The following is a 14,838-nucleotide window of genomic DNA, read 5'->3' as shown; positions in this document are numbered from 1 at the left end:
GCATGCCGGGCGCCCGTTTGGTGTCTCGGAACCCTGCACACATCGTTCGGGGCCGTATGTGGAAACCTCGGCCGGACTCCCTGCGGATGGAACCTGAATAGGCGATAAACCTGGACTAGAGACTTGAGTGTTTAGGTAGGCTGTGGCCGACACCCTCGCTGGGCTTCCGCTTGAAGGTTGCCGAGTACATATCGTGTAAACGGCGGTAAGTGGTGAGAGCGTGTGTGTCGAAGTACACCCCTGCAGGGTTAACATCATCTATTCGAATAGCCGTGTCCGCGGTAAATGGACTTCTGGGTTGCCTATAACAGTTCATAGACAAGTGAAAGTGGATACTCTAAAATGCGCAAGATAAGCGTGAGTGCTATGGATGGCGTTCTCGTAGGGAGACGGGAGCGGATCCATAGTGGAGTATTGATATGGTGAATATGTGGACTCGTGTGCGCCACCTCAAAGAGTTACTTGCAGTCGTAGTTAGGATAGCCACCGAGTCAAAGCTGGCTTGCTGCAGTTAAACTCCACCACCCCCTTTGTTGATACCGATGCATATGTAGATAGTTCTGATGTAAGTCTTGCTGGGTACATTTGTACTCACGTTTGCCTATTTTATGTTTTGCAGAGAGACGTCAGTCTCGCTAGTAGTTCCGTGTGGACTTCGACGTTTAGCTTGATACCTCAGCTACGATCTTGTGCCCTCGGCAGGATCTGGTAGATAGTTAGGCTTCTCAGCCTTTTTCATTTGTAGATGTCTGTACTCAGACATGTTAAGCTTCCGCATGTGTTTGACTTGTATGCTCTGAATGTTGGGTCATGAGACCCATGTTTGTAATATCTGGCTCTTCGGAGCCTAATGAATAAATACTCTGAGTCGTAGAGTCTTGTTGTGATGCCATGTTGTATTTGCACATATCGAGCATATTGTGTGTATGATTGAAATGCTTGGTATGTGTGGGATCCGACAACCTAGTTGTTTATCCTTGGCAGCCTCTCTTATGGGGAAATGTAGTCTAGTGCCTCCATGAGCCATAGTAGTCCGCTACAGCCCGGTTCACCGGAGTCCTGCTAGCCCAGCACTACTGCTCTGGACACTTGACTGGCCGGCATGTGTTTCATATCGTTCCTGTGTCTGTCCCTTCGGGGAAATGTCACGCGGTGACATCCGGAGTCCTGCTTAGCTTGCTACAGCCTGGGTTCCCGGAGTCCTGTTAGCCCAGTGCTACAGCCCGGATTCGCACGCTGCTGACCGACACGTTCGATGTTGATTCATGTATGCCTGTCCCCATACGTTAGTGCCGCTTTGGGTTCACGACTAGCCATGTCGGCCCGGGTTCTCTATCATATGGATGCTAGCGACATTGTCATATACGTGAGCCAAAAGGCGCAAACGGTCCCGGGCCATGGTAAGGCGACACCCGTGGGAGTACCGTGCGTGAGGCCGCAAAGTGATATGAGGTGTTACAGGCTAGATCGGTGTGACTTGGAATCGGGGTCCTGACACGGTCGGCGTGCATTGAAGGTGCATGGATGGCCTTCACCCGAGTCAAGACGTTCTGGGGGAAGATGAAGGCCATCAATATTGCGACGAAGAGTCCACCCGAAGGCAAGGACCGTCCGGAACCGGAGCATTATTTTGGAGACGTCCTAGAGGCCGCCCGCTTGATAGAGGGTCAGTGCTCGAAAGACATAATATTCGAGTGATGTGTACAAGGGTTGTAACAGACAACTTTATAGTCAATCTATTTTTTTGCTCGAAAGCTTGTATTCCTCCTGTGCGGCCGTTTTTAATGTAATTTGAAAGTTTTCCACTCATCGGCTTCAGCCCCCTCGTAGGAAATACGGGGGTGTTCGGAAAAGCATTGAATCACTCTTTATCCAACGTCTTGGTCCATAAAGGAGGTGATAATGCGGCGAACCAGGCAATCGTACTATAGGGCGTTAACACTTTCACTTAGCCATAGGAGTTTTATGGTGGGGCTATGACATATCCCCTAGTATGTATGCGGCGTATCGTAATATTGTGCCTTGCATGTTTTGATCTGAAAAAGACCCTTCGTGTGACACGAAGAAACGCTAAAGATTCGGATAAGTCGTCAAGTGGTTGACCAGCTCTCGCCGCATCATGACAGTCAGTTTTCGGCTTTCTCTACTGAGGTGCTCATCCGGTCAAAGCCAGAGCACAATCGCAGTAGTTCTCCCTTTACTACCCTAGTCGATAGAGCAGAACGTAGGGTAGCAAACACAGGAGCCGAGCAACCCAACTATTGACCAAAGACAATGATTCGGAGCTGATGCATATAAGGCCAAACTTGCGACGCCGAAGTATGCTATAGAGCTGTTCGGGCTTTTATTGGCAACTCATTTGTTCCCAAGCCGAGCCCCTGGCCGGTTATGCTGAGGTGCGTCTTGTAACACCGCCGTTGCGGCCCTACTCATTGTAAAAAGAGTATAGAAGATTAGTTCGGATGAAGTTTACTGGGAGTTGAGTAATAAGCCAATGATAAATTCATATATAAAAAAGGAAAAATCCACAACCCCGCCATTTGACATGCTCGGGGTCAGGGACGGAGGAAAAAAGGCATAGTACAGGCTCGAAATAGAGAGTGCGGTCTACAAAAACTATTTTGGACCTCCTGTCGCACGTCTGCGCCACCCGTCCTCTGGGAGGGGAGTCCTTATCTGAAGTAACCCCTTTGGGAAGTGTGCGGATCCGAACGCCGACAGAGTCCGTTGTATATGCAGTCCTGTCAGTCACCTGTTTATGATAAAGAAAAGTAAAGAAGAATGGATAAAAAAACGTTACGGGAATGCTTGCAGGGTTGTCTGTATTGTGCTTCCGCCGCTGCCAATGGTATCTTGAGCGCGTAGTGATGTACGCGTGGTGTAAATCCTGCCATCATAGTGGGTGGGTGGCGGAAGCCGAACTGCTATTTCCACTCAGGTAGTGGTCGAACGTCGGAGGGAAACTGCTTCTGGCTCCCGGTGTTCGGCTGGCGAGCCTTGCCGTCGTATTTATCGCTTGGTGGCCTGCTTCCCTTGTATTCGGCATTAAGCTTGCCTGCCTGCTTGAAGACCCAACAGTTTCTGTTGGTGTGATTAGCTGGCTTATCAGGGTGGCCGTGAATCTGACAAGGTCGGTCCAATATCCTATCAAGGGCGGATGGTTCGTCCTGTTTGGCCTTATGGCTTCTTCCGTTGACCGGGTTTCGGATTGTGAAATTCGGCGTTGACCACTATGTTACGCAATCTTTCGTTATTGCTGCGACTGCTATGCTCGTTTAGTCGTGGCTTGCCGTTGCCGTCTCGGATTTCGGAAGTGCCCGGGTCACTGGCGTTGTTGCTTTTGCGAGCGAGCCAGTTGTCTTCTCCCGCACAAAAGCGAGTCACTAGAGCGGTAAGGGCTGTCATGGATTTGGGTCCTTCCTGGCCGAGGTGACGGGCTAGCCATTCATCCCGGACGCTATGTTTGAAGGCCGCTAGGGCTTCCGCGTCCGGACAGTCGACAATTTGGTTCTTTTTGACTAAGAACCTAGTCTAGAGTTCCCTGGCTGACTCGCCGGGCTGTTGGACAATATGACTTAAGTCATCGGCCTCTGGTGGCCGGACATATGTTTCTTGGAAGTTGTCACGAAAGGCGTCTTCCAGATCTTCCCAGCTGCCAATAGAATTTTCTGGCAAGCTGTTTAGCCAGTACCGTGCTGGCCCCTTGAGCTTGAGGGGCAGGTATTTAATGGCATGAAGGTCGTCTCCGCGAGCCAAGTGGATATGGAGGAGGAAGTCCTCAATCCATACTGCGGGATCTGTTGTTCCAGCGTATGATTCGATGTTGATGGGTTTAAACCCGTCTGGGAATTCATGCTCCATTACCTCGTTGGTGAAGCAAAGAGGGTGTGCGTCTCCTCTATGTTGGGCTACACTGTGAATCACATCCAGTGGGCTCCGCTTACGGTTTTCGGACCGAGCGTGCTCGGGTCTGTTGTGTCCGAATAGATAACCATTATTGCTGGCTGGGGCATGTCTCCACGATCTATGTGTCGATTTTGTGTGTCCGGTTCTACCCTCCGGTTCTTCTTGGATGTCGCGAGTATCCCCCCGAGCCTCTTTATTCTTGCTTGGACGGCCGGATGGGTTTGTATGGTGCTCTACTGGGGCTGCTGCCTTGCCCGGACCGAACTGTGGTCGGCCTACCGGCTTATTCGATGGTGGTGTGGGCTCCAAAGCTTTGCCATCGTATTGAGGGAGCCACCTACTGTTGTGGTGGCTTTTGTCTGGGATGCTAAGGCCGTATTCTTCGGCGGCCAGGACCTCGGTCCATCTATCGTTGAGCAAATCTTGGCTCACTTGAAGCTGCAGCTGCTTCCTCCTTAGGCTCCTTCCTGTGGCTATGAGCTGACGTTTGAAGCACTCCTGTTCTAGAGGTTCCTCAGGCACGATGAATTCCTCGTTGCCGAGGCTCTCTTCCTCGGAGAGTGGGAGATAATTACTATCCTCCGAGTCTCCGTATGTGGCCTGTTCGTCGGGGCTATCCTGTCCGTTTTCCTGGTCTTCCTGTTCGGATCCTGTCTGAACAGGGTCTTCGTTGTCCGGAGTACTATCACCTCTGATGCTAATATTGTTTTCCCTTGAGTGACGTGACTGAGAGTGGCGCCGGGGGCGCCGGTGTTCGGACTGTATATGAGGAGGCTTATCCTCGACTGGATCCTCTTTTTCATCGTTGAGATCGTCGTTGGGTGTGTCCACCATACATACGTCATACCAGGAAGTGGTCGCCCCATGTGTAGCTGATAGTAGGCTCTGGTTTTGCCCCTCCTCATCGTCCAAACCGCTGATGTCTTCGGAGCGGGGGTCAGGCGTATTGGTTGGTTCGTCGACGGTGGCTATGGAGTGGGTGGCGGGTGGGAAGCAAAATTCTCCATCGTCCGCAGTAAGGCCGAACCGAACATAGTTCGGTGATGAGCCGTCTGCCAGGGATAGGTTTTTTAGTGAATTTAGTAGGTCGCCCATGGGCGAGTGTTGGAAGATATCCGCGGCGCTGAACTTGAAGATCGATAGCCGATCGAGTTCGGTATCCGCGGGCTCGCTGGGTTCGGAACTCGATATCGGAGACAAGTCCGGGGTTCCGTTGATGCAAGTATCGTACGAAGTGGAATCTGCATGCGGCTCCACCGCCGCCGAGTTGGTAGGCCCCATGATGGGGTTAAGTTTCCCATCTTCGGACGACTTGATCTGCTCCGGCTCTAAGGCCAGAGTTGTTACAGGAGCTGTCTCCTGGATGCGGCCCGATGACAGGTTTAAGCCATGTTTATCGGGGCGAAGGGGAGTGGTTGTCGCGGTCTCGAATCCGTCGAAGATCAAGTCTCCACGGATGTCCGCAACGTAGTTCAGGCTTCCGAATCTGACATGATGGCCAGGGGCGTAGCTATCGACCTGCTCCAGATGGCCTAGCGAGTTGGCCCGTAGTACGAAGCCGCCGAACACAAAGATTTGTCCGGGGGAAAAAGATTCTCCCTGGACGGCGTCATTACTGACGATAGAAGGGGCCATCGAATCCTTTTGTCGACGGCACAGTGGAACTCTCAATGAAAGCACCAATGTCGGTGTCAAAACCGGCGGATCTCGGGTAGGGGGTCCCGAACTGTGCGTCTAGAATCGATGGTAACAGGAGACGGGGGACACGATGTTTACCCAGGTTCGGGCCCTCTCTATGGAGGTAATACCCTACTTCCTGCTTGATTAATCTTGATGAATATGAGTGTTACAAGAGTTGATCTACCACGAGATCGTAATGGCTAAACCCTAGAAGTCTAGCCTATGAGTATATGGTAATGAATCTGTCCTATCCGGACTATGCTCTCCGGTTTATATAGACACCGGAGAGATCTAGGGTTACACGAGGTCGGTTACATCAGAGGGAATCTTCATAATCAATCGCCTAGCTTGCCTTCGACGCCAAGTAGAGTCCAATCCGGACACGGGTATAGTCTTCGGTCTTCATAGCCCATCAATCCGGCCCAATGAGTAACAGGCCGGACGCCCGAGGACCCCTTAGTCCAGGACTCCCTCAGTAAGTGCATAGACTGGGACCCATCTTGGGATCGGGTCGCGACACAAGCCATCACACCAAGGAGAAGCGTCACCGGCCAAGGATGAGACTTTCCATACTATATGACATATAAGGAAACCCTCCACAACATATAGAAGGATCAAATGGATTGGTGCTAGTACCATTCTGAACTCCTACCCCTATACTTCCTACACACCATCACAACGTTCCTCATACCAATAATATATGTAGGGAAGTAGGAACCCCGTAGAAGGGGGCTCCACTTTTAGATAGTTTAGCATGTACATAACATAGAGATTTTGACGCTTCTCATCAAAATCTTCACCGCAACTCGTCGATTCTCCCTAACTAACCGGATACCCCACCCCCCCCCCCCCCTCACCCCCGGGAATATTGTAATCCTCTATACTATACATAAGTAAGAAACATAGCAAGGCAAAAATTATGGCTTTTATTCGCCGCTTTGCGGTTTCTGTCTAAACTTTCTTCCTTAATCAATGAAATGGCAAGTCTTTTACCTTGTTTCAAAAAAATGGATTTACCCACATTAGAGGTCTGAACCTGAGTAAAACATGTGCCCCACTTTACACTTGTGTTCTAGATCTACTAGTATCCTAATATGACGTCCCCTCAACTACAAATCAAGAACTCGCTCTAGTACCTACAACCATTATCATCTGAGAAAAATCCCTCGGTGCTTGATACCGACCGTGGTAATGTTATGATATCATATCATACTATGACCTTATTTTCATCGTCATCATCGGACAACGAATCAACGGGAGAAACGACAAATAGCCAAATAGAGCAGATGATCCCGCCCCCGCCATCTCTCTACATTAGGCACCATACATTTGCAACACGACATGAGACAATGGGTACATAGGAATGCTACTAGAAGAGGAAAGATCGTCATGGATGCCACTCACGGTGCTCTCTGGTCGGGAATGGTCGTAAGCAGTGCTTACGGTCACAGCCCGAGAGGGATCTTGGTTATCTCTTTTCTTTAATTAAAAAACGTGTAACATTTTGCCGCACGCTAGTCCACTACATCCTTCCCGTTTTTATTTCTCCCTTTTCATCTCTCTTTTTTTCTCTTGCCATTTTCCTTGAAACCACCTCATCTGTACAACGTCTTATTTCTTACGAAGATTGTGGTGTTTGTTTGGTAAGTTAGTAAGTGCTTACCAAATTAAATATCATTAGAATATTTATTCTTCCATTGCAACACACTCGCAATTATCTTGTTATAATATAAACCTACAACAACTCCTACGTAGTAACATGTTTTCTTAGGGGGTAGTATGTTGAGCGTATTACTCCCTTCGTTTCTAAATATTTGTCTTTCTAAAGATTTCAATAAGTGACTACATACGAAGCAAAATGAGTGAATCTACATTTTAAAATATGTCTACATACATCTGTATGTGATAGTTTATTTGGAATCTCTAAAAAGACAAATATTTAGAAACGGAGGGAGTACATAATAACATCGCATCATTGTTGTGTAATCCAAGTGTCCAAAACACAAACTGTCTCGCATCATAACAGATATATGTGGCTTATAAATGAGAACGGGGGGAATACTTTTGTTGGATGGAAAATATAGGGCTGCAGCGAGCCTTGCTGCACTTAGGTCGTGTTTGGATTGCCGTTTTGCAGCGATTACATGGGTATGATATACTCCCTCCGTAAAGAAATATAAAAGCGTTTGAATCATTATATTTCTTTTGGAGGGAGTACACCTGGAAAATTATTAGGTGCGGCTGGGAAACTGAGTATTTGGTTGGTCATTTGGATCCAAAAAAGGGGCAGTTTTGTGCCTTCCGCTCGAGAAAATAAACACGTCTTTCATCATCCGTTTCCTTTCTGCCTAGATTTTACACGCGCCCACTTTAATACGGGACTAAGAGAAACTCTAGCTGAAACCCTAAAAACATAAGAGTATCCGACCGAGTAAGTAAATTTAGCAGAGTGAAAAGCAAATTTGGATAAAGAACATAGATTCGATTTAAATAAACTTCTTAACCAGAATTCGACACATAATTCACATTACATCCACCGTAACATAGTCCATTTAAACCGAAACTAAAACTTGAACTAAAATATATATCTAACAGAAATTTTAGTCACTGTCCGACTTTGCGAGGGACAACCAATCCACCCTTAACATCCCACCGCCCATGGGGCCAGGCACTGTGTCGTCATCACAGCCGGGGAAGGTTCTTCGCCACTCTTCAATGTCGAAGCCACAGTTGTTGCCACCGTCGTTGCCTCTGTTGTCCTCCTTGTCGCTTGAGAGGATGATGACGTCCGCCCCGCCGGCCGTCACTGATCGTACGAGAGGCACTCCGCCTCCACTAGCTCGGGGTACTGGCGACGAAGGTTGGCCATGTACGCCTCGTCGGCGACCTCCGGCACGAACCGTTCCCTCGCCTCCCGGTCCTCCTGAGCCACTGGAGTGTTGACCGCCCTCGGCTGGGGAGAATCGAGCATCGGCATCTCGCCCTTCTCAAAATTTCGGCGGCCCATGACGCCGTGTAACTGGACAAACCGGACGTCGTACTCGCGCACGGCGTGCTCGGCAATGTGGAAGGATCCGAGCCACGATTTTTCGTGGGTCTGCCGATCTATAACCTCCGGCAGCCATGTCCGTCATACCCGCTGTCGCACGCCTAGGTACCGCCTCTGTGGTGGCGGCGGCGCGGGGAGGTCAGGGAAGCCGGCGAGTCTGTCGGATGGGGCTGCAGCGCCGCGGTGGCGGAGTGAGGAAGATGCGAGGGTGATGCGCTCATTGCGGCGCGGATCCGCGCTACGGATGGCCGGCGGGGAGCGGCGACCAAGGGAACCGGCCATGGCGGCAGCAGTTGGGGTGCGGGAGTGGTGGTTGAGTCGCCCACGATGGGGATTGGGGGGACAAGAGACAGAGGAGGGTGCTGAGCGGTGGGGATTTTTTACTCCAAGCCCGAGCAATGGAGTACTTTTACTCCACCAAAGCGGCAAGGAGTAAGATTTATACTCCTTTGTAGCATTTAGGAGATATTACCCCTCTAACCGGTTCTAGGGGATCGGCTAGAATTGCTCTAAGCGGTTACACTTGTAAAATAAATACAACCATGAAACGACAATCCAAATGCTCTAAGCTGTTATGAGGGAAACACGTAAGTCCGTAGGTTCCATCCCACAAGGGTAGAATTATTGGGGTGCAGGACTGGTTAATCTTATCCACTAGGTTATGATGAACTGACGGTATGTAACTTGGTAGGCAGTTCTTGGTCAATGAGAAATAGCAGTTCCCAAAAATTATAATAACGGTTCTTTTTCCCTTCTACAGGTAGGTACACACGCAGCTGGAAATGAGATTTATTTCACTAACCATGTATGCATCCATACATGGTATGTATACTTATAGTTAATAATGACGGAGCAGCGGCAGGCTAGCCGCCAAGCCAACAGCAGGGTGGTCCACCATGGATAAAGTGCAGCTCGTCCTCATGAAGAAAGGGATGTGTGGGCGGGAGACTCGCCGGCGGCGGATGCATCCGCGGCGGACCTGCAGAAGTACAGAGATCTGTACAAGCAACTGCTGCCTGACAAGTTTGTCCCTACGGTAACCGAGCTGGTGAACTCGACGAGCAGCCACAGCAAGAAGAGCGTTCAAGTGGAGCTAGGGTGGGAGCAGGTGCCTGTCGCCTGATATGTTATATTACATTCAGTTATGGTGTGTTCTCAGTTAGTTTTTCCAATGTTAGTCTGCTATCTGTTTCTGGAAGTAGAGTGCTGCGATGTGGAGACTGATGGGTGTTCGGTTATGAGTGTGGTGTCATACTGTGACCTCCCCCTGATGGTTGGTGGAGGATGTGTTTTGAGCTCGGGGTCGGGCTGTCGATGTACTATCTGAGTGTTTGGTCTGTTTTATGGATTTCGCGATTCTGAATTGGAATTTCCGGGGCCTGAACAATCCAGCAAAGAGGAGAGTTGTGCAAATTTTTGTGGCTGAGTTGAATTGCAACATGATATGTTTACAGGAAACTAAAATTAGGGACGTGTCCAGGAGCTTGGTGCTAGAAATTTTGGGGCCAAGATTTGCTGATAATTTCATCAGTTTACCTGCCACTGGCTCACGGGGAGGGATTCTCATTGCTAGCACAGATGATTTTGAGGTGTCTGATATACCTTTGGCAGTTGAAGCTCATTCAATTTCAGGTACGATCAGGGACAAACCGGATGGCAACTGCTGGTCTATTACTGGGGTCTATGGTCCCCAGCTTGAGGCTGATAAATTGGAATTCTTATCTGAATTGAGAAGGATCAAACAGCTTTTGCTTCCACGTTGGATGGTGTTGGGGGATTTCAACATGATAAGTAGGGCTGCTGACAAGAGCAACACTAATTACAATTTGAGGATGATGGGTAGGTTCAGGGCTGCCATTGAGGATTTGGAATTAATTGATTTTCCCTTACTAGGGAGGAGGTTCACTTGGTCAAGCGAGCGTCAAAATGTCACCCTCACCAAGATCGACAGGGTTTTAGTCTCCGGGGAGTGGGAGGCTGCTTTCCCACAGTTTCAGTTGACCCCTGCATCGACCAGTATTTCTGATCACTGTCCGTTGGTATTGAGGAAAATGCAGCTATCTCATTATAGGGCTTTTAGGTTCGAAAATCACTGGTTAAGGTCCCCGGAGTTTGATGTGATTGTTCAGCAAGCCTGGAATAGAGTGGTCCAGTCTGGAGACCCAGTTCGTGTGTTGCATACTAAGCTCTCCCGTACAGCGGTAGCGCTAAAACTTTGGAACAGGACAAAGATGAAGTGGGCTAATTTTGTTTCTGGTATAGCAAATGAAGTCATCTTCCGCCTGGATCTAGCACAAGAGGAGCGTGAGCTGACCGAGGCCGAGAGAAATCTGCGGAGTTTGCTCAAGATGAAGCTTTTGGGCATCGCGGCCATTGACAGAGCAAGGTGGAGACAGAAATCAAGGGTAACTCGAATTAAGGAGGGCGATGCCAGCACAAAGTTTTTTCATCTCCGGGCCAATGGGCGGCGCCGTAAAAATCATATTCTGGTGCTCAATGGGGAACAAGGCCCGGTGTCTGATCATGAAGGGAAGGCCACGATTCTTCTGGACCGTTTCAAGCAGATCATGGGCACCCCTCTTTCACGCACAACCACCCTGAACTGGCATGCCCTGGGCCTGCCACGGCTGGACTTGACACATTTAGAGCTCCCTTTCTCTAAGCAGGAATTACGGGATGCGGTGACTGACATTCATGGGGAGAAGGCGCCTGGGCCAGATGGCTTTACTGGTGCCTTCTATAAGCGATGTTGGCCGACTATTAAGGGAGACTTGCTTGCCGCTGTCAACTGTGTGCATTCTTTGCGTGCTCAAAATTGGAGGATAGTGAATACAACAAATTTGGCTCTTCTTCCCAAGAAAGATGGTGCCCGAGATACATGTGATTTCCGTCCTATTAGTTTGATGCACAGTGTTCCCAAGATTTTGAGTAAGATGTTGGCTGCTAGGCTAGCCCCGGAAATCCACAAGCTTGTCTCCCACAACCAGAGTGCTTTCATTAGAGGGCGATCTATTCAAGATAATTTTTTGTACGTCCAGAACGTGATTAAGGCCGCCCACTCCGAAAATTCTCCGTTGGTGTTTCTGAAGCTTGACATGGCCAAGGCTTTTGATTCGGTCTCTTGGAGCTATCTGCTGGAGGTGATGGAGGCAATGGGTTTCGGCCAGCGCTGGAGAGACATGGTGTCCATTATTTTTGCATCTTCCTCCTCTCGAGTTCTGCTGAATGGGTCGCCAGGTGCCCCTTTTGTGCATAGGCGGGGATTGCGGCAGGGTGACTCCGTATCGCCCCTGCTGTTTATCCTAGCCATGGAGCCTCTGCAGCGGATGCTCACGATGGCCACAGAAAGGGCGGTGCTTACACCTTTGAGAGTCAGAGCTGCGCGCTTGCGTTCTGGTTTCTATGTCGATGACGCAGCCTTGTTCATCAATCCCGTTGCCCAAGATTTTGCTGCAGTGCATGCCATTCTTAAGGTTTTTGGGGATGCCTCTGGGCTGTGGGCCAACATCGCCAAGACCGTGGCTTATCCTATCTCCTGCTCTGGGATCAACATTGAGAGTATGTGGAGTGTTTTTGGTGGGATTTTGGGGTCATTCCCGTGTCAATACCTAGGGCTGCCAATTGGGCTTCGGAAGCCGAGAAGAGCTGAAGTTCAGCCGGTCTTGGACAAATTTGCAGGCAAGCTTGCTCCTAGGAAGGGGAGATTACTAAATAGGATGGGAAGGCTTGTGTACATCAATTCTGTCGTTACGGCCACGGCCACTTTCTTTTTGACGGCCTTCCCTCCTGACAAGTGGCTAATCAAAAAAATGGACAAGCTGAGGAGAAATTTCCTTTGGTGTGCGGAGGATGAAGCTGTAGGAAGGAAATGTCTGGTCAGCTGGAAGCGAGTCTGTGCTCCTAAGCGTCTTGGTGGTCTAGGAGTGAAGGACATACTTTGTTTCAGCAGGGCGTTGCGTTTGCGATGGGAATGGTTTCGGTGGGCTGAAGAGGATAGGCCGTGGAAGGGCACAGCGACGTCGTGCGACGACACGGATCGGCAGCTCTTCTCCAGTTGCACTAGTATCGAGTTGGGAGATGGTAGCATAGCTGCCTTCTGGACTGACAGGTGGCTCAACGGCGAAGCCCCACTGCATTTAGCACCTGATATTTTCAAGCTGGCTAGGTTCAAAAAGCTCACGGTCAAAGAGGCGCTCAGTACAGCGCGATGGATGCAAGGACTTCAGCGCTTGGACAGTTACGAGCAGCTATGTCAATTCGTTGGCCTGTGGGAAAAATTGCAATCGGTGAATCTTTCATACCAGAGAGACAAAATCAAGTGGAACATCACTGCCAATGGGAGATACTCGGCGTGTTCTGCTTATCCAATTCTTGGCCAGGATTGAGCAACCTGGGATTGCCCGCGTGTGGAGGTGCAAGTTAGAAGGGAAGGTAAAGTTCTATATGTGGCTTTTAGTGCAGAACAGAAATTGGACTGCCGACCGGCTGCAGGCCAGAGGATGGCCTCACAACGACTCTTGTAGGCTTTGTGACCAGGCGCCGGAAACCGCGGCGCATCTCACACTGCAGTGCTGCTATGCGAGACAGGTTTGGCATCTTGCTCTAGGGGCCAACGGCTGGGTGCAAAATGATGGGTTGTCGACAACCTCAGTTTCGGAATGGTGGAGGATTTTTTGCACGCACAGCGGCGCGATTGCTAGGATTGAGGCTGATTTAACTTTGGCGGCTTACATTGCCTGGCATCTCTGGAAGGAGAGAAACAGAAGAGTTTTTGAAGATAAGGAGCTGACTCCTCGGGCCGTGGTGAACCTGATTAGTGATGATGTTAAATTGCTTAACGAGGCTTTGAATCCTTCCACTACGGCTGAGCGATAGTTTCTCGTTGTTAGAGTGTTTTGATCTGCCCCATGGGTTGTAACAGAGTTTTAGCCGATTTTGTTCGGCTGTGTGGGAGGTTTCTAGCACCTCATCCTTGTACCCCCGTACTTTGTATTTTCTCCCCTCACTATAATGCTAAGGGAGAGCTCCAGCTGTTCTTGTCAAAAAAAATGTAGATAATTATCACCGCATATAAAGCTGCTCCTGTGAGGTTGCACAGAATCGCCACAAATATTTTTGCAGCAGCAATAGGTCGACCACGGGAATGGGGCGCAGTAGCCTGAGTCGTACCCTTCTGCCCGGCACGGCTTGGTGCAGGTGCCGTGCTTGATGCACAGATGCTTGCCCCACGTCGCACTAATCTCGCCACAGATGATGTACCCGGCTGCACCCATGACCAGTTGTCACGATTAACTAAGAATTATAATCAATCAAAAGAAAGAAAGAAAATTAAAAGAAATAATTACGTACGAGGGTGGTCAGAAACAGAGTCAGGGATGTCCCGGGAGCAGTTAGCCATGACGATGATCAACAGATACACACTCAGTTTCAATAATAAGCTCTTCTTCATCGTCCACCACACTCCTATGGCCATGCCTATGCTTTGTTTGGTTGCTCCTCCCCCTTCCAATATCCGCATATATATATAGCCAAGATAGCTTTGCCTTTTTTCTTTTTCCTTCTTTTTTTTGAGCAAAAATAGAATCGTCAACATAGCCTTGTCATTTGGGGGCTATTATCGTTTTGTTATGATCCATGTATAGTCTAGGTGTTCAGAGGTGCAATAATGTGTTGGATGTATGCCGCCATAGCCCTCCTCGATTATCTTATAATTTCCTTATGGCTACAACATTAGCTTTCTCATATCACACGTAGTCATAGCCAAATTTAATTTCCTAAGATATGTATGTCTTACGTACATCATTTCTCAAGGATATATGTACATGTCCTGTTTCTTGTTTCTTGGAGGCTGCAAAGACATGTACGATGTTTGGCATGGTCAAACTTTCTACAATGTATCCCTAGTATTCATCTTCTAGCTACGAGATATATGGTTGCCGGATAGTGTGGATAGCATCTACTATCTATCTATTATTCTATCATTTATCTATTCCATCTATCCATCTATTTATTTATTATTATATACTAAAAGCAAAATACATTTTTTTTAGAAAATGACGATTACCCCGGCCTCTGCATCAGAGTGATGCATGCAGCCCCATTATTATTAAGCAAAGTGACCAAAAAGTCTGTGTTCCACAAGCTCGCTCCAAGCTAAACAAAAAAAATTATAAAGTGCCACAACCGACCAAAATAGAACGAGA

At 48.9% G+C, this 14,838-nt stretch overlaps 1 protein-coding gene across 1 annotated transcript; it reads right to left on the bottom strand.

Annotated features, from left to right (window-relative positions):
• Positions 1–13,550: 13,550 nt before the first annotated feature.
• Positions 13,551–14,114, bottom strand: LOC123049374 (uncharacterized). Its single transcript, XM_044472303.1, has 2 exons — positions 13,985–14,114; positions 13,551–13,898 (listed from the first exon to the last, which is right to left on the bottom strand). The coding sequence occupies exons 1-2, from the start codon at positions 14,106–14,108 to the stop codon at positions 13,675–13,677; spliced, it is 348 nt and encodes a 115-aa protein (XP_044328238.1). The 5' UTR covers positions 14,109–14,114; the 3' UTR covers positions 13,551–13,674.
• Between the last annotated feature and the right edge of the window lie 724 nt (positions 14,115–14,838).

The sequence above is a fragment of the Triticum aestivum genome, chromosome 2D, assembly GCF_018294505.1.
Source record: "Triticum aestivum cultivar Chinese Spring chromosome 2D, IWGSC CS RefSeq v2.1, whole genome shotgun sequence".
NCBI classification, from domain to species: Eukaryota; Viridiplantae; Streptophyta; class Magnoliopsida; order Poales; family Poaceae; genus Triticum; species Triticum aestivum.
Note: the sequence above shows the minus strand (reverse complement) of the source record. Positions and strands in the feature narration are given on the sequence as shown.